The 26,497-nt window shown below is 37.0% G+C and overlaps 1 protein-coding gene across 2 annotated transcripts in view; it reads left to right on the forward strand.

Annotated features, from left to right (window-relative positions):
• The window catches only part of DPY19L1 (dpy-19 like C-mannosyltransferase 1), a 51,532-nt gene that overhangs the window by 20,772 nt on the left and 4,263 nt on the right, over positions 1–26,497 (forward strand). For both annotated transcript variants that reach the window (XM_068404715.1, XM_068404716.1), the window contains exons 9-21: positions 2,634–2,725; positions 4,762–4,861; positions 6,119–6,196; positions 8,193–8,279; positions 9,785–9,844; positions 11,525–11,605; positions 12,393–12,494; positions 13,252–13,323; positions 14,805–14,854; positions 16,584–16,608; positions 17,743–17,862; positions 24,477–24,651; positions 25,143–25,242. In XM_068404715.1, coding sequence (XP_068260816.1) covers positions 2,634–2,725; positions 4,762–4,861; positions 6,119–6,196; positions 8,193–8,279; positions 9,785–9,844; positions 11,525–11,605; positions 12,393–12,494; positions 13,252–13,323; positions 14,805–14,854; positions 16,584–16,608; positions 17,743–17,862; positions 24,477–24,651; positions 25,143–25,242 — 1,142 coding nt within the window. The remainder of the gene's footprint in view (positions 1–2,633; positions 2,726–4,761; positions 4,862–6,118; positions 6,197–8,192; positions 8,280–9,784; positions 9,845–11,524; positions 11,606–12,392; positions 12,495–13,251; positions 13,324–14,804; positions 14,855–16,583; positions 16,609–17,742; positions 17,863–24,476; positions 24,652–25,142; positions 25,243–26,497) is intronic.

The raw sequence follows: 26,497 nt of genomic DNA on the forward strand, positions 1-26,497 counted from the left end.
TGTGTGATGAAATAGCTATTTTATTTTTAAGTTTCATTTGAAATGTTTTTCTCTAAATATCCTCCATGAAGAATTTTCACTTATGGATGTTAACTGCCTGGTCTAAACCAGGTAAATGTTACAGAGTCTCTAAACTTTTTTTTGGTGCTGTAAAAGGATAAATACAAAGTTTTGTATGGGTTTCTGTTCTTAATGGCATTCTGAAGTGAATATTTTATAAGGATAAAATAGGAAATACTGATAGACTACACACTGTTTGCCTAGTCTGTGAAGGTGATAAATTCAGAAAGCAACAAGTTGAATACTTCAAAGATAGTGGTAGCAATAATGAAAAGAAACATTTATTTCACTATGGCACATGTAGTTCTCCTATCCATAGGAGACTGTAGGAGAGCTCGTCTCTCTCTGTGGATGACTTGGGGGCAAAACACAGATAATGTGTGTATTTTGGAGAATGACATGAAATTAGGTCTGTATAACTCTACTCAGACATAGTTTGGGCTTAGGTAGAGCTTAACTAGGGTGACCCTGATTCAGGCTCAGCTGTATTGATTTCTGGAGAGCCATAGGACTGACCTGCAGAGGTGTAGTGTTAGATCTCAGCTGGCTCTTTCTTCACCTTTGTACTGTACCTAATGAAGTAACTTGGCATTCTTTGATGTTGTTGTGTAGATAGAGTTATGGTAATATACGTAGTTACCTGCACGTAGGTGGTCTAGCTTCACTGCACATACCGTTGAAACACGTGCAAGGGGTGTGGATGCACGCGTGTGTGTATGAAAAACTATTTTATTCAGCTCTTCAATATGCCTTTGATTCTGTGGAAGTCATCTTGCCTGTGGTTCAACAGCACGTACAGTGGAGCTAGAGCAGTTGCTAAAAATTTCCTTTCCTGTTCTGGAAGGATAGGACTGAGCTACGTGAGGAAGCTTGATCTGCAAGTTCTTGGTATTTCAGATCTAGTGCTGTGTAAAGGTGGTTAGCCTTCTGGCGTTGAGCTGATGACCCTAAGGCACTATGTTTTTGTTTGTGCTCTGCTTGTGCTACTGTGTTTTAATGATTTCAAGCTTAGACAGATCTGATGTATTTATACCTGCAGCGAAGTTAATTTACAGCCTTGATAAATCATCCACAGATGATTGAGTTTAGTATTACATTCCAAATATAGAAAAATAGCATGGGCTACATTAGTCAATTCACTTTTAAGGTGATGCTTCCTTTTTATGGTTGTATATGCTCATAATTTCTTTCCTATCTTTATCTCCTCCGGTATCAAAAGATTTGGTAAATCAAATGTTGCTGTAGTCTTGAAAAATAATCAGACTACAGTACTTTAGAATAGTCATGATTATATTTTTTGCTAATAAAAATAATTTTAACTTATCACATCTGTACAGTCAGCTGAAGACAACATATTAGTGTATGTAGATACGCTTACGAAAAGTTTATTTTAGTGGTAATCAAGGTGCAGCTTTTACAGAGAGTGCTTTTAGACAGCAAGGACCGTGTTTGATTAATGTGATGGGCTTCTGTACTTTGCATTTATTTTACGCTGTTTCTACACATTTATTTTACACTATTAATTTAACATATTTGTGAAATAGCAAGACAATAAGCAAGGAATTGTATAATGTTGATTCTAGTGACTTCTTTGGTAAAACAGTATTTTAAAAAATGGTTTTAAGATTATAGGAAGCGGAGGAGAAGGAACATCCTGGCATCAACATCCTATAAGCTTTCATAGGTTCATTATGGTCCATATTAAGATGATCTACGTTTTTGTCCTGTAGTTGTAAATAACCTACTTCTAATTTTTAGTGCAAATCTATTGATAGCCATTTTGAATGCATTTGTTTGTATGTCAAAGTTGTAATTATTTTTTGACGGTTAGTGCCATCTACAAGCGCTTTATAAAGAGCTGAATATAAACATTGGAGATGGCAGTTATAGCTGAGCCATTTGCCATGAACCCCAAGAAATTAATGAACAAGCTCTTCAGTTGTCTTCATTGTATTGTGCTTTGCTTTATTAGGGTTAAAGAGCAAAGTATGTAAGCTAGTGTAAGCTCTGTAAGAGCTTAATCTCATGCGTTCAACTTTACTGGCCTGTTTTGGAGGGTAGCTTCAGGTTTTATCCTTTCTGTGCTGTTGATAGTAGAAATGTGAAATGTTTATAACCTAGAGAACTCCAGCACAATGACAAGTATGTTGGTTTGTCCTCCAGATCCTCTCCCCACACGCTTTCTCCATCTAAGCGTCGCAAGTCACTGCCTGAATTTGAGAATGGTTTTAGTTACCTGAATGAGTTGTTAATTTCAGCAGAAGTGGGAACAAGCAGCTGCTGTTCTGGCTTTTTTCTTGGGTGTTCTCTAGCTGCCACATTTGATTTTTGGAAAAGCAGTGATCTGTTTTAATTAAACAGTGCATCACAGACCTCAAGTCTGGAAGCTGGTTCCTTTTTCCTGCTCTTTTGTTCTTCCTGGCTTGTTTTTTTTAAGTTTGTGAGTAAAATCTCACGTAGCTTGGTTTTTGCTTTCTTGGAGTATCTGAGGTCATTCATTTTGAAATTCAAATGCATTGTTTTATGGAAACGTAGCAGCAAACATTATCATCTAACCCAGTTCTTATTTTTAGTGCACTCGCGTCATGTGGACTCCACCTCTTCGTGAAAGTTTCTCATACCCATTCCTTGTGCTTCAGATGTTGCTTTTGACCTATATTCTCAGGTACTTCTCAATTTAACTTAGCTCTTTACAATGATTTAACCAATTGAATGTCACGGGACATTTATTTAAATGCATTTATTTAAATACTTATTTAAGTGTCTCTGTGTGCTGTAGCAATGATACCATTAACAGAGAAACTTTCCTGTGGCTGTTACATTGCAGACACTGCACTGGTAGAACTGCAGTCATATTACTCACTTATTAAAAGGAAAAACTTTGCAACTTGAAGACATGATTAAAATAAAAATCAGAATTACCGTGTTGGCAAATACGTATCTAAACTAAAAATCAGAACTTTTGTTTGATGTCACTTCCTTCCCGTGAGAAACAAGCTGATACTCCCATCAATTGGTTTTGTCCCTCTTAGAGAGTGGCATGTTGGTTGCACTTAGAATAAGCCTGCTATGCAACAGAGGATGCTATAGGCACCCATAAGCTAGTATGTTCTTGCAGTTTTCTATGACTAATTAACTAGTCTAATTAACTAGTTCAATGATTTGGAGCAATATAATTACATTAATGCAGGGATGCTCTTCAGTTCATTAGCCCTGCTTTTCATTGGTTGTTTCTGGCTTGCAACAGGATTGTGTTACTGTCTTGCCTCTGTTTTGAAAAATAAGCATCATGGTTAATACTTGAGGGCTTTTCCATCAACTCCATGGCATCAGATTTGTAGTGTGTTTATGATTTACCTGAACTTTGTACTTGTAACCCCAGATTTTCCTTTATTAGGTCATACTGATTTGTAGTTATTGATGATTAAACCAAAAATATTTTGTGCTCGTCACTAACTTGTGCTTTTTAGGTGAGGAAAAGATACATGCTGTCTAGAAAAATATTTTGAGGAATAGTTTGTAGAGTTATTGCTAGATTTCATGTTAGAAAGACACCTGTTCATTTAATGCTAAACTGTGAGGTCAAACAGAAAACAAGGAAATTACACTTTAAGTTCGGATGATCAGAGCACATATATTCTGTAATTACGACACTTCTTGATTAGATAGATTCCCTCCTGTTCTTCAAATCTTGGTACATAAAATAGTACTTCGACTTGCTTATCGATGAGAAGTAGGCATTTAATCTAAGCATTTCAGAGTGAGCTTCCAAAAAGGGCATAAAACGTTTTAACTTTGTGTTTCTCAGCTATAATTCCTGCTTCAAAAGCAGCTCTGTTTTATGTACAGCAGTATTCCAATGAAATATAGGAGCTATCTTTGAAACAAAGACTAGAACTTAAATTCTCCATCATTTGTATCACTTGCATCACATTTGTATAACGTATTACTTAGTACATTAGGCTCATGCTCAGCATGACTTCCAATAGAAGTTAATCTTGAGGCTTTGTAAAAGAAGCTGAAGAAAATTTTTACAGAATTTGGTGAGACTGCTATAATCTATTGGGCTTGGGTTTTACAACAGAATATTTATGATGTCTTCATCTGTTGGAGGCCACTTAGTGAAATTTGAAACATGAAATGCTTCTGAAGTGAACTTGAAGCTAACACAGGATTAAATAAATAACACTTAGGCTGTTTTCAGTTAAAGATGAGTTTCATGTATTTGTCAGTCTTCTGCCCTGAAATCTCACTCAGGATTGCTTGCAGAAACTAAATATGGAGGAAATGTGAGAGAGAGGAGTGAAATCACTTTCAAATGCAGACTGTTCTGAGAATAGTTGTGATCCTAGCTGAAATGGAAGTGGTTGTGACCTGACTGTAGAATAGTTACGAGGTGGACCACTGCAAGTGACATAGGTTGGCCTGCTGTATTACATGCTGCCAGGAGAAGACTTGTTCAATAATGAGTGACTCATCAAATACTTAAGAAACATTAAGCATCAGAATTATTGTTTTTGGAAACTGATGGAAAATGGATATTAAATTTACTTGAGCAGTGGTGTTTGTAGTTGATCAATATTGCTATCTAACTTCCAAGGTAACTGTGTTTTTATTGCGTTCGCTATTGTACTTTTCAATAATATGCACACACCTGTGTAATTTTACTTACTGATGCCTATTCTGTCTCTTTTTCCCAAGGATTCCGAATATTAATACAGGAAGCTTGATTGCACTGTGTGTTTCTAATATTTTTTTCATGCTTCCCTGGCAGTTTGCTCAGTTTGTTCTTCTAACGCAGGTAAGACCCCATACATTCACCTCTAAATAGCCTCTTTGTCTTATCTAGGCAAATTGACTGCTTTGTAGAGACAGCCACTGAATTCACAACTATACCAATGCTTTCATTTTAGCCAGATTTCACTCTTGCTCTCAGGAAAGATTCATACCATTTATCCAATCAGTATTTTTCTAGTCTTAAATTTAGAAGTTGACCGTTTACACCAGTCACTCTTCTGTTCCCAGGACTAAAAAATCTACTTTTCCCTTAAAAGCAGCCTCCAGCCTAAGATCAGTATACTAGAACAAGAAAAAACTTTTTATATTGAAGTACAAAAATAAAAAAGGCATTGATCTAGCATCCCTTGAGGCTATTCCAAATTTTTAGATGGAGCGATGTTTGCATGGCATGTAATATCTGGCATGATTTTGCATGATTTCCTATTTAATTTTGATGAGCCTGTGAGTAGTGGCATAATCTTACCGTCAGGTAACTTTAGCTAGTGTTGAAATAGTGTAAATGTTGATGTGATCAGTAGGATACTGTCACACAGCACACTTTCTTAGTGTTTAAATTGATTGAAATGTAGCCTGTTGATTGAAATCCATCTGTGTCTCCATACCTTGTCACTCGTCTGTCTTACTTGAAGCAGATATTGCTTGATTTGAGTTGATAGTTTTGAACAATCAATATATGCTGTGGTATGCAAGTTTTCTAACTGCAGAAGAGGAAACCATTAAATTCTGTAACATATTCTGAGAAACTCATCACTATACCCTGTTTAAGATGCTGGCCTGAAATTTGAAGTTACAGGTTCAATTCATAATTTCATTAATTTCCCATGAGACTCCTAGCAAGCTGCCTAATCAATGAATCTCATTTTCCTCAGCAGCAAATTATGCATGTTCCCATACTTTGCTGAAAAGTTAAGTAATGTTTATGAATGATTTTTTTTTGGTTTTGATTTTGTTTGTTTTTTTAAAGGCCTAAAGGTGAAAGATGATGGTGTTAGTGCTGTGTTTTGATGACTTGCATTTTTATAAAGCTGAATACTTACTTTTTAAATATTTGAATATGTTTGATAATTGTTATTCAGAGCACCACAATAGGTTTTTTAAAGAAACCATTCTGAAATGCCTAAGTAGGTACTTAGCAAAAAAGTAGCAATAAAAGTTAATGATTGTTTAAATAATCACTTTTTTTGTATGAATGCATATTCTGCTAGAAAGAGTACACCACTGAAAATTGTTTTAACTTATCTTTCACTTTTGATTCTAGATAGCTTCATTATTTGCTGTGTGTATTATGGGTTATATTGACTCCTGCAAATTACAGAAGATACTCACTGCTCATATGGTAATACTTTTTTTTAAAAAAAGCTTAAATTTGCTCAAACAGGTCAGGGCATCAAAAGAGGCCGTTTGTCTGAAGTGTTTTCCTTAGTTGCAAGATGGTTGAAAAGCTGCAATAAGGGATGGAGGAGCCTGGATTTGAATGTTTGATCTTATGTATATTTATACCACAGTGTCAGAAACTAGGATCCCTGTGCCGCATAGGAGTTTTTGAACTCCAGAAAAATTATCAACCAGAAAGATTTGTAGAAATGTTTGCCTCTCTTTTCTGTCTCTATTCATTCCATGGACTTGAAAATACTGTCTCAACAGACTAGAAAATATACCAAGTAATAGAGTATGAGCAATAAAAAGTTGAAAAGGCATCATTCATGTCATGCCATAGGTTAGCAGAAACAAAAAAATGAGATGTTTGTAAGTCAAAATTAGACAATAGACTCCTTATCATTGAAAGAGAAGAACCCCAACTAAAGCTGGGGTTTGAAGACTACTGTAGTCTTGACCGTGCAAAGATGTTGTGGTTGAACTATTTGGGAAGATATTTAGAAAGGAGGACAAAGAAAATAAACTTAGTCTGAGGAAAAACTGGTTTTCAAAAATGTGAAAAAGTCAACAAAGGAAGGAGATGATAAGCAAAAGGCATTTAAGTTTCTGCATAGTAGACCTGATTTTCATTTTTAAAGTTGAGATAATGATCGAATTTTGCTACCAGGAGTTTTGTGCTTTGAAGCAAGATTACAGTTTTAAATATACAGGAAGATATAAACAACTTTTTTGAAGAAATCTGGCTGTCTTTAAAAATATATTTTTGCTAAAATTGTGCTGTGTAAACTCAGTGGGCAAAAAGAGCATGTTTACCACAGGAAAAAAGCTTTGAGCTAAATTGTATTTCGTATTTTTTCAAACGTATTTTGAAATACTGTAAATGATAAATTAAAGGCAGTAGTAAATTCTATGCAACTCATTTCTGATAGAAATCTGAGACACCAAATGCTTGTTCCCAGTCAGATTTACCAGAAAAAATTGCAAATAAGCATCTTGGTTTAGTAATTTTTTGTGACAGAAGCAGGATGAAATACTTCAGCCTTTTGGCTTATGTCGATAGCTATATCATAATTTTTGTGCCAAAGTGTCATAAAAAGCCTATTGTCAGACAGATAAACAATCGTATTACAGAGAAAGCTTAATGAGGCTGGGTAAACTGCCAGTCTTTGTTTTGTGGTGGTTTCGATTTTTGCTCCCCCCTCCACTTTTCTGTGGAAAATAAAAGTCTGTGTGAGGAGGGGGGTGCAAAAGTCAGCATATTTTACAAATAACTACATTATTTTTCCTTATTCCCGTGTATAGAAGACGACAGAGATTAATAATTGATTTTGGTCTCCAAGTTAGACAATGTAATTCAGCTTGCTTTCAATTAAAAAGGAAGCACAGTGGGAGATCAGGATGATGGATAAAAGTTGTATTTCAGCCTTGAGTTTCAACATCATATAGTTAAGAGCATATGATCAAACAGTCAGAGCTCTGCTTCCTTGAATTTGGTGATGATTGTATCTTAAATATATGCTTCTCAGTTTGGAAGAAAGAAGACAACAAACATTTCATTCAACATTTTTACATTTGTCCAGGATTCTGAAAGATAACAAACAGGATGGAGAAATAATACAGTAATCTGAAAAAAAAAAAAAAGAATATATTATTCCTAACTTCAAAAATGTTATTCCTAAAAACTGTTACATCACATGAGTTAGTCCTATGATTAAATTTTTTTGTCTGTAAATACTTTTAAAATGTAAATTAACATAATAATCTACTTTTGGCTACCTGTTGCCATTAAGTCCTTATAATCAGTGTTTTCAGAACAATTCTGTAAGCTGAATATCAAGCTTGCACTTGCTGTCAATTAGGTGTCTTTAAAGCTATTGACACAAGGTGATTTGAATGCTTGGGCAATTCTTACCATTTCTATTTTAAATTTAATTGTTTTTATTTTCTTCTTTCAGGTATCTCTTGTAGTGTGTTTTATTCTGATGTTTGGTAATTCAATGTTATTGACATCATATTATGCTGCATCTTTACTAGTTATCTGGGTAAGTTAAGAAAAAAATCATATGACATGCTATGACTGTTAAGCTGTACTGTTATGTACGTGTTGATATAAAATGTGGAACTGCTACGTTAACAGATAGTTGAGAAATCTTTGACATGACAAACAGAATTAGACCTTAAAGATATTCGGAGAATGGGTAAATACTAATTTAAAAAATCATGTTTGTACACCAACACCTCTTCATAAGAGAAATTCAGTAAAGGCTCAGTTCCCTTGTTTTTATAGCTCTCTTCTTTTTATAAGAATACAAAATTTTCCACGTATATATTTTTGACCAGAGTAATGGTTAAATAAGAACGTGAACAAGGAGAAGTTTAAGTGCTGCTTTATTAATTGTGAAACTGCAAATGCAGAACAAATGACTAAAACATATATAACAATAGTTTAAGACTGTTTGAAACTACTGAGTCATACTGCCATGCTAGTGAAATTGTTTGCTGAAGACTCATCATCTCATCGTTCACTATCTTAATTTTTCCTTAAATAGGAAAATCAACCCCTATCCTCTTTCAGTTTCATATAGTTTCTCTTAAGGGATTTATGTACATAGGAAATAGGAGATTGTGTCAACAGATCTGGTTTAGCATACTACATATCATCTCCATTTCTGATTCTTTTTGCCTCTCCTAGAAGCTTGGGGTGAGCTCAGTGTATTTTTTTTTTCCTTTTGTTTATATTCTGTCCATCAGCAAAAGAGTGATAATTTCTCACACTAATAATAAGCTGCCTTGGCTACTGGTATTTGCTGTAGTATAGTTTGCTTGTTATAAACCTACTCTAGTTTCTTGTAGCAGCTTTTGTAATTATATAGTAAGTACGAGTACATTGAGTTTCTTGGCTATTTTCTGCTGTGGAAAAAATATTTATTGTTTATCTGTTATTTGGGTGCTTATAGTTGCCTTAGTCTCACATATAGACTGGGTTTCTGAGAGCTTTTAAGTTCATTCTCAGTTTTTCTTAATTACATTGTTAATCAAATTAGCTTAAATGAGTCTTCCTTGTGTCATAAAATGAGGAACATAATGTGAAACAAAAAAATACTGGAAACTCCTCCCACCCCCCATATTCTGTTGCCTTGTTGGAAAATTGTTTCTATTATGCTGCCAGTAATTTATTTATTGCTTCAGATGTCTTTTGTCATTTGTGGAAGCAGACATAATTCAGTTTCCCATTGGCTTTGATTTAAAGAAGTTTAGAACTGTATAATACAGGATCATACTTGTGAGGCAGAAAAGCAGTCTTCCATTAACTGTATATAAACTTTAGGAAGAGTTTTTATGTTGGCATGTTTTGGCAGTGCAGGATGAAATCACCATATTATATATTGATTCATGTTTCAGGTTGTATTAATTATGGAAGGTTTTTAATAAATAGCTGTGTGGTACAATAGGTGCTTACCAAAACAAAAAATCCCTCATCCAGGGTACTGGAATATCTTGTTGTTACTATATGTTACCTGAAAATGTACATTCATTTTATTATTAGGGAATTCTTGAATTGAGTCCAAAAGTCTTGAAAAGCAGCAGAAGAGAAGTCTATGTATGGGTAAGGAATTTCATATATTTTGAATTTTAGAAAAGAACTATGACTTTTTTTTGTTTTAGTGAAATACAGAAATTGCTTCTGGTTTAGTTTCTAATAGTTGAAAATCAAGAAATGTAGTTGTACTACTCTCTTTAATAAATTGTCCATATTCCCAGAAATTAAATCTTAAATTACTGAAGGAAGAAAAAAAGCTTAAACATATATTTCTGTCAGAAAATTGAAATAGCCTTCAAATGGCAACGCGTTTAATTTTAAATTATCATCTTAAACTTATGTTTACAAAACCTAAGATCTGTATGAAAATCCATTTAAAATAAAGGACAATTTAGAAAAGGCAAGTAAAAGGCTAACAGTGCTTGCAGAAATGGAAATTAAGATACTGCATTAGATATTCACTAGAAAGTGTCCTATATAATTTTTTTAGGATATTTTTTATAACACCAACAAGCAACTTCTGTAATTATAAGGAAGCACGTTGGAGTAAAACATTGTAGGGTGTGTGGGTGTGGTTTGAGGGCAGTAGAAGTCATGTCCAGACATTGGGGGGCACTCCCAAAACTATGACAAATAAATGTGGGTGAATGTAATGCACTTGAATTTCAGAAACCTTTTTGGGGAAGATATCTAACTGGAACTAGAAAAGAAAATAAGCCTCATAGGATAAGGTGTGAATGTTAGAAGGTAAGAAACAAAGGGTGGGATTAAATGGTAAGTTTTCAAAAGAATATCACCACCACCCTAAGTATGTATATAAAATAATTGATCCTAAATAAGTCCTTGCCACTCAGCAGGGAAATCTTGGTATTCTTATGAAAAGTTCTCTGAACACATCAATTCACACACATTTGATGCCTGAGCAGGCATCAAAAAGAAAAATACATGGTGGAAGTCATGGAGAAGGAACTGCAGAGAAAGCAGAAAATATTTTTAAAAAGAATGCCTTCCCCAAAAATGTCCTACCATCAAATTTAAGTAGAGAGACTATGAAGGTAATTATTAATGTAGAATTACTAAATAGCTGAGATTTTAAGTAGGTTAGAATTCTACATCTTGTAAAATAAAGGTAAATATGACAAAGCCAGAGAATAGAAGTAGGATATAATTATAGTTTATTTAGTGCCCCTTATGCTAGCAGCAATAAGCTTGTAAGAGAGAAGAAAGATACTGTGGAAGCAAAAAAAATAGAGGCATTCAGAAAAGGATTAGGTACCCCCTAGGTATTTAGGTTCCTTTGCAGCCATTAAATGGGATGATTGAATGCAACTAGTCGTCACATAAAAACTCTTGGCTACATTAGGGTGAAGATCAGTTTGTATTTTGTTGTTATATTCTGTCTGAAACCATCTGCTGCTGGCCCCAGGTACAAGGTACTGAGCCAACTTGTCCTGTTCAGTTGATCTAGTTTTATAAATAATTAGATAGATTAAGCTAGATTGCCAAGAATTTAATCTTTCTGGTACAGGCATAAACATGATATGTAACTAAAAGTAGTAATTGTACGTACTTTCTTTTTATTTTCTTCAAGTTCTAACTTGAGATTGTTTGAGAAGGTACTATAAACCAACAGATTCCTCCAAAGATGTGAAAAGTAGCTAAATTTAATAAGCCTTTTAAAAAAGAAAAGGTTTCTTTAAAAGTTTGTTGAAACATGTTTATTTAATTCTGAATATTTTCTTTAAGGTCGTTGAAGGATGTGCCTGGTTATTTGGGACAGTCACCTTGAAATACCTGACTTCTTTAGCGTTTGGAATAGCTGATGATGTAAGTTCTCTTGTCTGAGTATCTGGTTGGTGTCTTCCAAAATTTTTTAAATTCTTAATATTTTGATTTTTGCATCTTACTGATATACTTCCCTGAAGTTCAAAATTTTTTTTTGCAGAAATGGGAGAGGGTTTGCATATTTGCTTTCTCATTCATTATATATTATCACTTTGAGGTGTTATTACCAGTTTGTGAAAAGACAAATGTTTTTACTGTTGAGTTAGTAAACGTTCTGTGTGTTTGTTTTTAAATGTGGATTTATAGAGCTTTGTTTATTTTGGATATCGTCTACCTACACCTTTTATTTATTTACTCAATTTCGTAGTTCAGTTTCCTCTGAAGCTAATTTTTAAGACAGTTTTGAAATGCTTGTTGCAACTAAGACTCCTCGCTTCACTTCAGCCCCTTTATTGTCAGATTATACTATTAAAAACCTATCTGCAGATGTGCATCAAGGAGCAGAAGATGGGAAGCTCATATCTTAAAATATATTTTGAGTATGCAAAACTATACTCTTGTTGAACCCAGTTGCAATGGTAACACCCTTTTTCTGCTGCTTTCTGCTTTTTATTTATCACAGTCCAATCTGTGTTAAATAGACATCAGAAATGTCATTTAATATACTGGAAATAGATTTTTGCTGCTCTTATAACAGTATTGTAAATGGTATAAACTTCTGTTCTAATTAAAAATATTTCTCATATACATTTAAACTGCTTTGTTGTGGAAAACAGGACAGTTTTTACTTACTAAAGCTTCTTTTTTTTTTTTTTATGTATCCTACCAGGCTCATATAGGAAATATATTAAAATCTAAATTTATTGGCTACAAGGATTTTGATACATTAATGTATACCTGTGCTGCAGAGTTTGACTTCATGGAAAAAGAGGTAATTTGATGAAAATAGATGATTATTGAAGAGGGAACTTTTTGTTTTATCTTAATTTATAACTTAAAACATCTGAGAGCCTTAACCTCCTACTGCCGTCACAAGTTCAAGTGCTTACTTGTGAAGTTAGAGATATTAATGAACACCAAGCTAAATTTAACTGGTTTTATTGCTTTTAAATGAGCTAAATACAAAACAGTGTTTTGATTTTGGATCCAAGAAATGTGCTTGCCTGAATGAAAGAAGTGCTTGCTCAGGTATAAATGAAAGGTTACAGTTCTGCAAACTTCAGATTTTATGTGGCTGTCAGTAACTGGTTTTGAGTATACGGAAAACATACTGGGAGCTGCAAAGGTCTTGTGTGGTAGATTTAGACTGCAGAAGAGCATCGAAGCCTCGTAATGTGGTGTTAGTAAAATTTTTTTAGGTCATCAGTATCTAGATATGCATTTAGAATGTTTGTAGGTTATTCAACCTGTAGTACTCAAATTCAGGTGAGATACAATCTACCTTTAGTCTTTGGGTGGCTTGCCAAAGAACTGGGAATAATTTACTTATGACCCTAGTATTATGAACTCTACTGTGATTGCTGGGTGAAGTTTAAATTTGAGTTTCTTTAAGCTTGCTTTGTTCTTGTTGAATGTTTAAGTTTACATTTTACTTGAGGAAGAACTCTTTATATTGTTTTCTTTAAAATGACCATTGAAGTAATTATAGGTGAATGGAAAGCAATTAATGCAGTTTATTTTCATTGTAGACTCCAGTAAGATACACAAAGACTTTGCTGTTACCAGTTGTTCTAGTGGTTTTTGGGGTAATCATCAAAAGGGTAAGTGGTTGATTTAGTGAATCACCTTTACCTTGAATTTACTTTTTAGGTTTTTTGAAGGGATCACTATTTTGAGATGGGAAGAAATTAATGTGGTGGGTTAACCTTGGCTGGCTGCCAGGTTCTGCCAAGCCATGCTCCCAGTGCTCTCATTCCCCATCCTCAACAGGACTGGGGGAAAAAAAGAGTTGAAAAATCTCATGGGTCAAGATAAAGACAGGAAGATCACTCACCAATTTACTGTTATGAGCAAACCAGATCTGAGTTGGGGAAGATTAATTTAATTTGTTGTCAATTAAAAATAGAGTAAGATTGTGGGAAACAAAAACAAAACTAAAAACACCTTCCCCACATCCCCACCCCCTTCTTTCCAGGCTCAGTGAGTCCCTGCCATTGAGAGAGGGATGAAGTTCTGTAACAACTGCTCAAGCATAGGTCCTTTCCACGAGGTAGAGTCCTTCAGGAACGGACTGCTCCAGCATGGGTCCCCCACAGGTCGCAGCTCCTGCCAGAAAACCTGTTCCTGTGTGGGCCCCTCTCTGTGAGCTGCAGTTCCTGCCAGGAGCTTGCATCTGTGTGGGCTCTCCATGGGTTGCAGCTTCCTCAGGGCATGTCCGCCTGCTCTGGCATGGGGTCTTCCACAGGGCTGCAGGGTGAATATCTGCTCCACCGTGGTCCTCCATGTGCCGCAGGGGGAAAAACCTACATCACCATGGTCTTCTGGACAAGCTGTGGGGTCTGCTCTGGTGCCTGGAGCACCTCGTCCCCCTCCTTCACTGACCTTGGTGTCTGCAGGGTTGTTTCTCTCCCGTTTTTCTGACTGCTCTCTTTTAAAGCTGCTGCACAGTGCTTTTTACCTTTTCTTAAACATGTTATCCACAGAGGCTCCACCAGCATCACTGATGGGCTCAGCTTTGGCCAGTGGTAGATCTGTTTTGAAGCTGGTTGGAACTGTCTCTGTCTGACATGGGGACAGCCCCTGTTCTCTTCTCACAGAAGCCACCCCTGCAATCCCCCTGCTACCAAAGCCTTGCCACAGAAACCCAATACGGTTAGATAAAATACAGGTTTTCAAAAATATTTGCTTAAAATTCTGTATTCTCTTTACATAGATTTTTGCAAAGGTCCAGTCCTGAGTCAATGTGAAAACTTGCTTTGATGTTAAGTGCCAAAAAATTTCTGTCACTTAGCTGATGAATACTATAACTGAAGTTTATAACTGTTTTTTGTACATTTGATTATGTATAATTTGTGTGAAAACAATGTACAGTTTACACGGGAACAGATGGGATAACTGCTAACTGCCTGGCTAATTAAACATCCTCAAAAAGAATTTTTAGCTAAAACGTTGCATGTCTTTATCTTGACATTATCTCAAAATGAGATTACCCAGGTGTAATTTAATTTATCAAATGTTGAAAATGCTTTAGAATGCTTTTGAAAGTTTATTCATACTTTTTGTTGGCTCTTGTTTTCTTCAGGCAATTAAATATCTTATGTGGGCCTTATCTCAGGCAGGCCAATGTGAAAGGTAAATATTGTCATCTTTTTTAATGTAAAACTGAGTTTTCTGCTGGAAGTTTATTTGATTTTCTATAAGCTAAATAATTCAGAATTCTCCATTATGTTGGTCCTTTTTGAAGGGTAAATTATGTATAGTTCAGTAACTGAATGGCTTGAATGCACTATATGTGGTGTTTTTATAGGATGTCTAAAACTAAGTTTGCCTGCTGAACTTAGACATCTGAACCCTCTTACCCCCAAATTTTCTATTTAATAACTTATTTTTCTGCTCTGTTCCTAAACCAATATTTATTTATGTGCCTATTTGCTTTTCTCCTGTAATAGTGAATGCAAGTTCTTTTCCTCCCCATTATGTTTTTCCAGGTTATAAAAATACCCAAATTTCATCTTTAGGAAGGGTTCCCAACTGTGTTAGTTTTATTTTCTAAATATCTGCAATACGTGCTCTATCTACCTGTCACAGCCATTTGGCATCCCTTGTTGATGCTGTGTTCAAGAGCAGTCCGTTTGTCCAATTACAGAATCACAGAATCAATCAGGTTGGAAGAGACCTCTGGGATCATCGAGTCCAACCATTGCCCCTACATCACCCTGTCAACTAGACCATGGCACTAAGTGCCATGGCCAGTCTTTTCTTAAACACATCCAGAGATGGTGACTCCACCACCTCCCTGGGCAGCCCCTTCCAATGGCTAATGACCCTTTCTGAGAAGAAATTCTTCCTAATGTCCAACCTGAACCTCCCCTGGCAAAGCTTGAGGCTGTGTCCTCTTGTCCTATCACTAGTTGTCTGGGAGAAGAGGCTGACTCCCACTTCACTACAGCCTCCCTTCAGGTAGTTGTAGACTGCAATAAGGTCACCTCTGAGACTCCTCTTCTCCAGGCTAAACACCCCCAGCTCCCTCAGCCGTTCCTCATAGGTCAGACCCTCCAGACCCTTCACCAGCTTGGTCGCCCTCCTCTGGACTCGCTCCAACACCTCAACATCTTTATTGAAGTGCGGGGCCCAGAACTAGACACAGGATTCAAGGTGCGGCCTCACCAGTGCCGAGTACAGAGGGACGATCACTTCCGTAGACCGGCTGGCTACACTATTCCTAATAGAGGCCAGGATGCCATTGGCCTTCTTGGCTACCTGGGCACACTGCTGACAACAATTGAATGTTGTCATTTCCCTGACATCTTTTTGCTTTCTGTTTTTTTTTTTATCACTCATCATTTCAGTGATCTCTGCTTTCCATAGTCTAATGGCCATTTCCAAAATTTCAACAGATGTGAGCAGGTTTCAGCATCCTGTCTTCACAGATGTTTTTGGAGAACAGGTAGCACACATGATTTTCACTTTTATACTTCCTTCTGAGAATCCAAAACCGATCTGTGTAGTACCTGAGTAGATGACTGACTCGTTCTTGGCACCAGTGCTCTGCCTCTTTTTTGTTACTGAATTTTCATTCTCTGAATAAGCTGTTCTGTATATGAAATAATTAATGGAAGTAATAAAAAACTGTTAAAATCAATTTTCAGATTTCCAAAGAGATACAGGGATTGAGGAGGATAGTTACTGTTTTGCAATATATTTCAAAGTTTGTTACAGAGGGGAAGAAAATCTGTGCGGGTGCTGACTCATACTTATTGGATTAGTTCAGTTGTCTAGAGCCACTATAGATGCCTTCAAAGTAAACCCAGTGCTTCTGTAGTACATAAACAAATAATGTGATTTTCTGTTTTTTTTTCAGAGAGGAACGTTTTAACCATGGTGAGGTAAGATTCTTTTTCTACACTGTTTTATTTGTATGTTAATGTGAATACTCAGTATTGAAATACAATGGTATGATCCTGATACGTGGTTTATTTGAAGGTAAGTATTTGCATCTTTTATTCCCCTGTCTTAAATTGGGTCTGGTGTGTCACCAGAGTAACTCTGGAATGTTGAACAAAAAGATATACTAGCTAATGGTTGGGTGGCAGTCGAGAGGAGTCTTTTGGGCTTTTGCTGTAGCAGTAGAGAAAGACACTGAAATTAGGCTGGACCTTCCATTTTCCCCATATAGACTGAGAAGGAGAAATTCATTCCTTTACCAGGGTTTCATGTCACAGATAATGTTAAAATTCTGATTTGAAATATACCATAGTGAAAATAATTCTACGTGTGGTTTTGTTAATAAAATTATGCAAAAAAAATATAACTGAATGGCAGCTTTCTTCTGTGGTTTCTTTATTTGCAATTAAGTCATCAACGACAGTGCAAAACTTTCTTAGCAGTTTATTTGTGGTTTGTGCTATGAGAGAAATCTCCTGCCATTCAAAATATGCTAATCAATCAGTTAGATGCATTTTTCCAATCAGTGCTTTTATCTATGATGTACCACAGCACTTCCACAAGTAACATAGATTCAATCTTAGGAGTGATGAGTGACACCTCTGCTTTTTAACCTTTTTTTTGAGAATACTAAAGCAAGCTGCCTGTCGTTGTGTGAATACCAAGGATTATTTTATTCGCTTCTTTCATTTCATACTTTGGCATTTTAGGTATTAAATAGCAAGGTCTCTTCAGTTCTATGAAGAGGTTATACAAGAAATTTTACATATGTTATTGCATGTTTATGTTTCAGGATCTTTTGCGTAGCTAGCCATTTCTCCAGTTCTTTTTGGTTTTATTGTTAATGTTTATCCTTCCTGCTGTTCCATGCCTTACCATACTACGTCCACTTTAGAAAAAAAGATGACAGAAAGTCCTTATCATTATCTGCAATGTGAAGGTCTTTACTTTGACGTGGACTCTCATTCAGACAAGCTCATCACTTAAGCTCTAATGAAAAAGAAGTTGTGTGTTTAAGAGACAAATTAAAAGTATGCAAATATGCTTCTCTGTGGTTTGTTGGTTTTTTTTTGCAGCTGGTATACCATGTATTGCAGCTGTTGGCGTATAGTGTCCTGGCGATCTTAATCATGAGACTAAAACTGTTTTTGACACCACATCTGTGTGTTATGGCTTCCTTGGTGTGTTCAAAACAGGTAAGGTCTCTTGAATCCTGTAGCTATCTCAGTACTTACAGTATTACCCAGATATGTGTCCTAAAGCAAATTTCTGTGTGTGCAATTGCTGAATCTGAGTGTACCAGTTAAAAATAAACCAGATATATTGCTTGTCGAAAAATATGGTTACATGAATTCCATTCTCCCCTCTCCCCTAATAAAGCAAATGTCTTGTTTTATGCAACCTGTCCAATTTGCATTATCATATGAGTTAGTGTGCTATGTATTGAGCTTGAGCATAGGGTGACATACACTGGATTTTACTGTATTTACACATTTCTATGCTATTGCAAGTTTTTTATTGACTATTAATTTTATCCAGTGTTTGACTTTGTTTATATTGTGTCTTCACAGCTCTTTAGAGCTTATTGCCTTGCGTATTTTTTGTGTATTAATTCTTTCCAGGAGTACAGTTTTGAAATCTTGTATGTTGAAAACATTTCAGTCTTAAAAATCAAAAGTCATATGCTTAACTCAGATTTAATTTTCCTAGCTTGAAATCATCCATAACATAAACTGCTACTAGATTTTCTCCAGATAAGAAAGGTTTTAGAATTGGCTTTCCGTGTTTCAGTATCTGTGTTTTTGAGAAGTGAACTTGATTGAATCTGTATCTAAATAGCTGTTTCAGGAGCTTTGCAGTTGCAGCAAGAGTCAGCAGTCCTTTGTCTAGGAAGCAGACAGGGAGGTGGATTGAAAACTGCCTGAATGGCTGGGCCCAGAGAAGGCTGATCGGTGGTATGAAGTCTGACTGAAGACCAGTAACTAACGATGTACCCCAGGGGTCAATACTGAGTCTGATCCCGTTCAACATCTTTGTTAATGGTCTGGATGAGTGGGCAGGGTGTACCCTCAGCAAGTTTGCTGATGGTACAAAACTTGGGAGAAGTGGGTGGTACACCAGATGGGTGTGCTGCCATCCAGAGGGACCTCAACAGGCTGGAGAAATGGGCTGACAGTGAACCTCATAGAGTTAAACAAAGGGAAGCACCAAAAAGTCCTGCATCTGAGGAGGAGCAGTCATAGGCACCAGTACATGCTGGGGGCTGTCCAGCTGGAAAGCTGCTTTGGAGAATAGGACCTGGAGTTCTGGTGGACACCAAGTTGAACGTGAGCCAGCAGCGTACCGTTGCTGCAAAGGCCAATGGTGTCCTGGGCTGCATTGGGAGAAGTGTTGCTAGCAGGTTGAGGGAGGTGATCCTTCCCCTCTGCTCAGCACTGGTGAGGTCACATCTGGAATGCTGGGCCCAGTTCTGGGCTCCCCAGAACAAGAGAGCCATGGATGTACTGGAGGGAGTCAAGCAAAGGGCCTTGGGAGTGATTTAAGGGACTGGAGCATCTCTGCTATGAGGAAAGGCTTGAGAGAGCTGGGACTGTGCAGTGTGGAGAAGAGAAGGCTCAGGAGAATCTTATAAATGTGTACAAATACCTGAAGGGAGGGTGTAAAGAGGACGGAGCCAGGCTCTTTTCAGTGGCACCCAGTGACAGCACAAGAAGCAAAGAAGCAATGGGCACACACTGAAACACAGGAGGTTCCCTCTGAACATCAGGAAACACTTTTTCACTCTAAGGGTGACCAAGCGCTGGCACAGATTGCCCAGGGACTTTGTGGAGTCTCCATCCTTGGATATATTCAGAAGCCATCCGGACACAGCCCTGGGCACAGTTGGCTCTAGGTGGCCCTGTTTGAGCAGGGGAGCTGGACCAGATGACCTTCAGAGGTCCCTTCCAACCTTGACCATGCTGTGATTTTGTAGAAAGCTATTTACATCACACAAAGTAAGTATCCCCCATTGAAAGAGTGAAAGATTATGATTAATAGTGAGATGGACTTACTAAGAAGAAAACAAATTGGGAAGATGAGATGGGGAACTCATGAAAATGTGTATATGGAGAACACCACCATGAGGATGAGTGAGAGAAAGAAGCCAGTGCTAAGAACTGTTGCAGACATAATACAGAAGAAGAAAAAGAGAAAAATACTTGGAGTGGGGAAACTAGCAATGACTGGGGAAGAAAATCAGGATTTTAATAAGAAACCTGAGTCATTAGGTTTGCTGTTCGTGAAAACTGAAGGAATACAAGAACAACATTACAAAGTTCAGTACTCAAAATCTAGAGTGCCAGAATCGATGGAGTGTGTACATTTTTCTGGCTGCCTTGTGCATATGCAGTATGATACAAACTATAATGCCTGATAGACGTTGTTTTTCCCACAATACCTGTGGTTGAAGCCTGTCCTAAAGGTGAATTAGGGTTGTAAGAGAAGTGGGAGTCGGCCTCTTCTCACAGGCAACTAGCGATAGGGCAAGAGGACACAGCCTCAAGCTTCTCCAGGGGAGGTTCAGGTTGGACATTAGGAAGAATTTCTTCTCAGAAAGGGTCATTAGCCATTGGAAGGGGATGCCCAGGGAGGTGGTGGAGTCACCATCTCTGGATGTGTTTAAAAAAAGCCTGGACATGGCACTTAGTGCCCTGGTTTAGTTGACATGGTGGTGTCAGGGCAATGGTTGGACTTGATGATCCCAGAGGGCTCTTCCAACTTGGTTGACTCTGTGATTCTGTGTGGTGAAGGCAATTACTGTCTGAGGAGCATCTGACACCTGAGTCATACAACTGGAAGATGAGTGAATGAGACAATTATGCAAAGAGGAGAAAGCTGTCCCTTGTTAAGGCAGCTGAACAAATGATTGTTTCCCAGAAAACAGGATTGCTTCCCTGGGTGGTCTTTCAGGGGAGGATAGTTCTTTATAATGCTGGACAGGCTACGCAGTGTCAGTCTGCTTAAATGTGCTCATCTCTTTCTGGATGCCTGTTACTTGGCACGGGTAGAAGTGCTGAGCGTTTGCCAGCATCAAGTGAATCTGTACAGTGAACATATAAAATGCTAAAAAAGTGTCAAAACTCTTTAAAAAGTAACTTTATTTATTCACTTTGTAACTGAGTATTGGGACTTAAGATTAATTTCCTCTACACTTTTGCTATTCTGTAAGCTTCACAGGTGTTCTTACGATATTTCCCAGCTTTTAGGTAGTTGTTGTTGAAGTATTGGTGTCCTCTTAGGTGGTCTGGTTGGTTAAGTAACAGCAGTTACACTGTGGTTAAATTTTTCTAAATGAACTTTCATGAGGTGTTTCTGAGTAATTTGAAATGAAGTTGCTTTTCACAAGCCAGAAAGGCAAAAAGAAAAAAAAAGTCAGTTTTCTTCTAACATACGATTTCTAGAGAACAATTACAATATAATGAATTCTGTCCAAAGTTAATTTGTTCTTCATTCTTCTTTTAACTTGCGTGTTCCTAGTATAAAATTGAAGGGCTTTTCTACCCTGTTATTATTGAAAAAATTTTGTATGATTTTCTCACGGGTGAAGTTTAGAACTAAAAGTATTTCTGTATTTTGTGCCACAGGAAAAGGCCTCTCAGCCTCCTGAGAACTGAAAAACAAAAAAAAACCTGAACTGCCTTTTTTTTTTCTGTATGGAGATAAATAATCTCTGAAAGACAGGAAAAAGTAACTTGCAACCTGTAATGACTGAAAGATGAGCTGCTAGGAATGGTTTCTATTAATATGTAGCCTCATTTCCTTTTTTCTTTGTAGTAAGTTCAATTCTAGATGGCAAATTGGTAAAAGTTTTCAGCTGGTGAACTTTTTATTTCTGTTTTTAAAGCACCTGAGTAACGGCATTACAGTAGTTCATCCCGGCTCGCTGTGGGTTTTGGTTTAGTACTGCAACTAAGGTCATCAGGCTAGTTAATGAAAACTGGTGCTTTTGGTGATTACTGCGTTTTGGATCTTAGGAGGATGCCACGCGTTATCACTGTGTAAATATTGGAAGAAGGACAGGTTCAGAGTATCTTATTTTCTTTTATTCTGCTTCCAGCTGCGTTTTGGCCCTTTGGTTGTTCTGCTGTTTGCTATGGTTGTAGAGTGAGAGTAAGCTGCTCGGGGAACTAAAATGCAGATGATAACCTGTTCTGGGAGCTGCTCCTGTTTGACCAGACGGCTCAGGTCCAGTGACTTTTTCTTCCCCCTTTGCAGCATCATAGTTGGCTTGAAAGAAATAGGTCTTGAATGCTAGGGAAGGTAAGACTTTGGATTACTGCAGTTTGGACAGTTGTTCTGTGCAGAAGATGATAAATGATCAGCTGCCCCGTATAGTAAGGCCTGTGATTATCCCGGCCCTGGCTTGGGCCTTAGGAGAAGTACCTACCTGTGTTCAAGAGTACCCAACTTCAGGTCAACAGTGTAAGTAAAAATAAAATTAATTTTCTTGTCTTGTTATCAGTGAAGGGGTTTTTTTTGCCTGTTCAGCGTGTTCCCTACGTCTGTAAAAGACAAGGTGGATGTTTTCCGGGCTGACTGATGTACGCTTTCCTTAGCGGCTGGTAATCTTCCAGGTAATACATGACTGGTTTCAGCATGAGAGAGAAACACTGGCCCATAAAGCTGTTGAGCCACTATCGATCAGCCCACTTCTTAGACTGCTCTGACATAAGCGAGCAAAGGGATAAGAAAACTCCTCATTTTTTTTTTTTGTAGGATCAGGAAAATATCAAGTGGTTTTTAGTGAGCTTTTTCTGTCCTACTGGCTGCTGAGCAGAAGTAGTAGGTTGAAAAATCTGACCGTATGTGCGATGTTGATTCAGAAGAATTGCTGCAGTGGAGGGAGATGAGAAGGGGAAGATGGGACTTGTGACCAAGTGATTGATTAACACATGGTACATTTATCATTATGTGAAGTTACAGGTATCTGCGTAAAGGATAAATTAATAAGCAACAATTTGTTTTTACAGATGCAAGAAAAATTTAAGCAAATTTAACATATGCAATTATCTCATTGTAATTGAGGTCAACACTATCCTTTCCTTTGCAGGTGAACTTTCATGGTCTGCTAGTGATATGTTACTATAACTAATTTGTTTTGAGGCTATAGACAGATATTGTGTTAATCAGCTGCCTTTCAAAATATACCCTTTTATTAGTGAACAGTCAGCCTGAGACAGACAGTTGTAACAGGAACCAAGTTCTTTGGTTTCTGCTTCACTATTGTATGAATCTGTGTACTTTCCATTACCTCAATGTTGCAGCTTGTGGCACCTGATGGACAATAAAAATGATGACTTTTACATCCACACATTTACTCTTTCTGTTAGGAGGAATTATACTATCTTGAGTGGAAATTTTGAAAGCAAAGAAAAATAGGTGGAGAAAGACTTAACATATTAATTTGACAAAACCAAATATAAAACCTTGAATCAATATAAAAGCCACCTGAGGACAGCACCCTTTAAAAGAAGTGCTGCTTTGGCATTGCATATATGTTCAACCATTAGGTTCTTGATGTAAACAAAATAGTGGTAATTTTAGATACTTTGAATGTTAATGAGGTTTTATAAAAGCATGATAGGAATGTGATTGTCTTTGATTTGAAAAGCCATAGAACTCAATAAAGAATTCCAAAGCTCTAACATGTTCTTGAACTGAGATTTGTGTGACTGTAGGTAAAAAGGAGGTTTGCTCATGTAGAGCAGCATACAAATTAATTAATTTCCCTTCATCGTTCCAGACCTGCACAGTGGTCAGGCATATTTGGTATATTAAGTTTCTCTGGATAGTATTGCTGGTTTTGCTAGAGTGTTTAGCAAGTCTTTGAGGATGAGAGTAGAGTACACTGTATTTTTGGCTTGAGAGTTTTAATACTCTGAAGTAGTTTACGGTTAGTTTATAACAAAGATAATATACACTACCTAAATGGTGTAGTCAGCCTAGTGGGACATTTTACTGTGAAACTTTATTTTATTATTTCATACTTTAGTTAAAAAAAAATGGGTAAAGGTACTCTGAATTAAATGTATTTGTTTAGTGCAAGTTTGGTGTTTTTGAAATGAGAAGCCTTACTTCTAATAATAGCTTGAAAAGAAAAGTAATTCATACTTTGTCTTATTTAAGGTTTAGGTCAGATCTGGATGAGATAAAGTGTTCTTGCTCAAACTAGACTTCAACATAGCAAATTTGATACTTCTTTCTTCTTAACTACCCATTTCACATATTTATAAGTATTTGCTTAGAGCCTCCAACAAATATCTTTAGGAAAAAATGCAAGGGCCATCTTTTTCAGTTCAAGAAAGGGAAGAGTAGGATATAAAGCAACATTAACCTCATATCCCCAAAGTCTGCTTTTCTGATATGTTTTCAGAAGTTTGCAGTACAATTGCTAATCCGTATACTCCAGCTAGAAACTCTTGATGTAAATGGAAGATAAAATACTGTAAAAGTGCAGTTAGCATTATTGAATCATCTTTACTTGTAGAATTTGACATTAGAACTCTACAACTTTAAAAGCTGCATTAATGTCCATTTTCTTTTTTTTTTTTTTTTTTTTTGTAGAATTACAAATATAATGCAATATTCATTGTTTGGTAAACATGAATACTTCTCCTGAGGTCTTACTGAAGTTTAGTGGAGAAGAAATAGCAGAGATGTTTCATATTGTGATATATGTTAGGTTCCTTATAGAGAAATAAAAATGATTTGTGCTGCATACACCGTTACAGAATTGTTGTCTAGAAATTAATCGATTCTTGCATTTCAGTTATTTGGATGGCTCTTCTGTAAAATCCAGCCCAAAACATTGGTCTTTGCTATTTTAGCATTGATGGCAATAGAGGGATCAGCAAACCTTCAAACTCAGTGGAATATCATGGGAGAATTTAGCAATTTGCCACAGGAGGAACTTTTAGAGTGGATAAAAGTCAATACCAGACAAGGTAAACTATTTAATAGTGTATGATGTTCCACATTTACTGTGAGATGTAACTGTAGAACTTGGTGTGAATGACTGCAGAGGGATTGCTGCTATCTGTGGCTTTGCCTTGGGACTATGCAAAGCCATGGTTTAGTTACATCTACTTGTCCATATAGAAGCTATCTCAAATGAAAAAAAAAAAAAACAAACAGGAAAAGCTTGCTTTGTTAGACTCTAGGCTACCAGTCTGGAGGTTCAAGAAAAATAAGATGTATTAAATCTCCATTCTTAGATGTTTAGTTATCTAATGACTTATATTGAGTTGAAGGGTTTTTTTTAAAAAAAATAGGTGATTTTTGTGCATCTCCTGTTGGTGCCATGTAAGGCCTTTTCAAAGAGTACCCTACCCTTTATGGTTTTCTACAGGATGACTGTTTAGATATTTGAAGATTGCTTCTTTGCTTTTACTGCTTGATTCTTCATTGCAAACATGCCGTTCCCTCGGTATTTCAGATGCAGTTTTCGCAGGAGCAATGCCTACAATGGCAAGTGTTAAATTATCTACGCTTCGTCCTATTGTAAATCATCCTCATTATGAAGATGCAGGATTAAGGTAAATTTTGAAGTTGAGGGTTTATTTTTATTTGCTATTAATTCTCGTAATGTTGGTAATATACAGTAGGAATGGCATCATGTTATATTGTAAAATTTGTTAAAACCCTGTAGAACTTGATTTGTTATTTTAGTCAGATTGAAAACACATGCCGTATTTCTTCAGGATTTCTGTTCATCAGAAAGGGTGTAGGATAGATATGGCTTCAAACTTACGTACAAAAAAATCAGAATACAGTTATGGAATTGGAATTAACGTGTACTATTATCCTTTCTTCATTCTAGTTACTCCTGACATTGTAGACAGACTTTATTTTTTCCTCAGGATAGCCAGTTTAGTTATTTCTGTTAGCTTTCCGTGATTGCTTGTCATTTTTTTTCATGATAATATATCTAATTAATTAAATATTACGACTGGTTGTTGTGGTTTAACCCCAGCCGGCAACTAAGCACCACACAGCCCCTTGCTCACTCCCTGACCAGCAGGATGGGGGGAAGAGAATTGGAAGGGTAAAAGTGAGAAAACTCATGGGTTGAGATAAGAACAGTTTAATAATTTAATAATAATAATTATTATTATTGTAATCGAAAGGAAAATAACACAGAGAGGGAAATAAAGCCCAAGAAAGACAAGTGATGCAAATGAAAACAATTGCTCACCACCAACCAACTGATGCCCAGCCAGTCCCCGAGCAGCAGCCCCCTGCCAACGTTCCCCCTAGTTTTATTGCTGAGCATGGCATCATATGGTATGGGATGTCCCTTGGGTCAGCTGTCCCAGCTGTGTCTCCTCCCAGTTTCTTGTGCCACCCCCAGCCTACTTGCTGGTGGGGTGGTGTGAGAGGCAGAAAAGGCCTTGACTCTGTGTGAGCACTGCTCAGCAATAATGAAAACAACCCCATAGTAGCTACTCAAAGAAAATTAACCTCTACCCCAGCCAAAACCAGCATATTAGTCGAAATTGAAATTTTTAAATTCAGAGAATCAACCAGGTTGGAAGAGCCCTCTGGGATCATCAAGTCCAACCGTTGCCCTGACACCACCATGTCAACTAGACCATGGCACTAAGTGCCATGTCCAGTCTTTTCTTAAACCCCTTCAGAGATGGTGACTCCAGCACCTTCCTGGGCAGCCCCTTCCAATGGCTAATGACCCTTTCTGAGAAGAAATTCTTCGTAATGTCCAACCTGAACCTCCCCTGGCAAAGCTTGAGGCTGTGTCCTCTTGTTGTATCGCTGGTTGCCTGGGAGAAGAGG

Source organism: Nyctibius grandis, chromosome 7 (assembly GCF_013368605.1).
Source record: "Nyctibius grandis isolate bNycGra1 chromosome 7, bNycGra1.pri, whole genome shotgun sequence".
Lineage (NCBI taxonomy): Eukaryota > Metazoa > Chordata > Aves > Nyctibiiformes > Nyctibiidae > Nyctibius > Nyctibius grandis.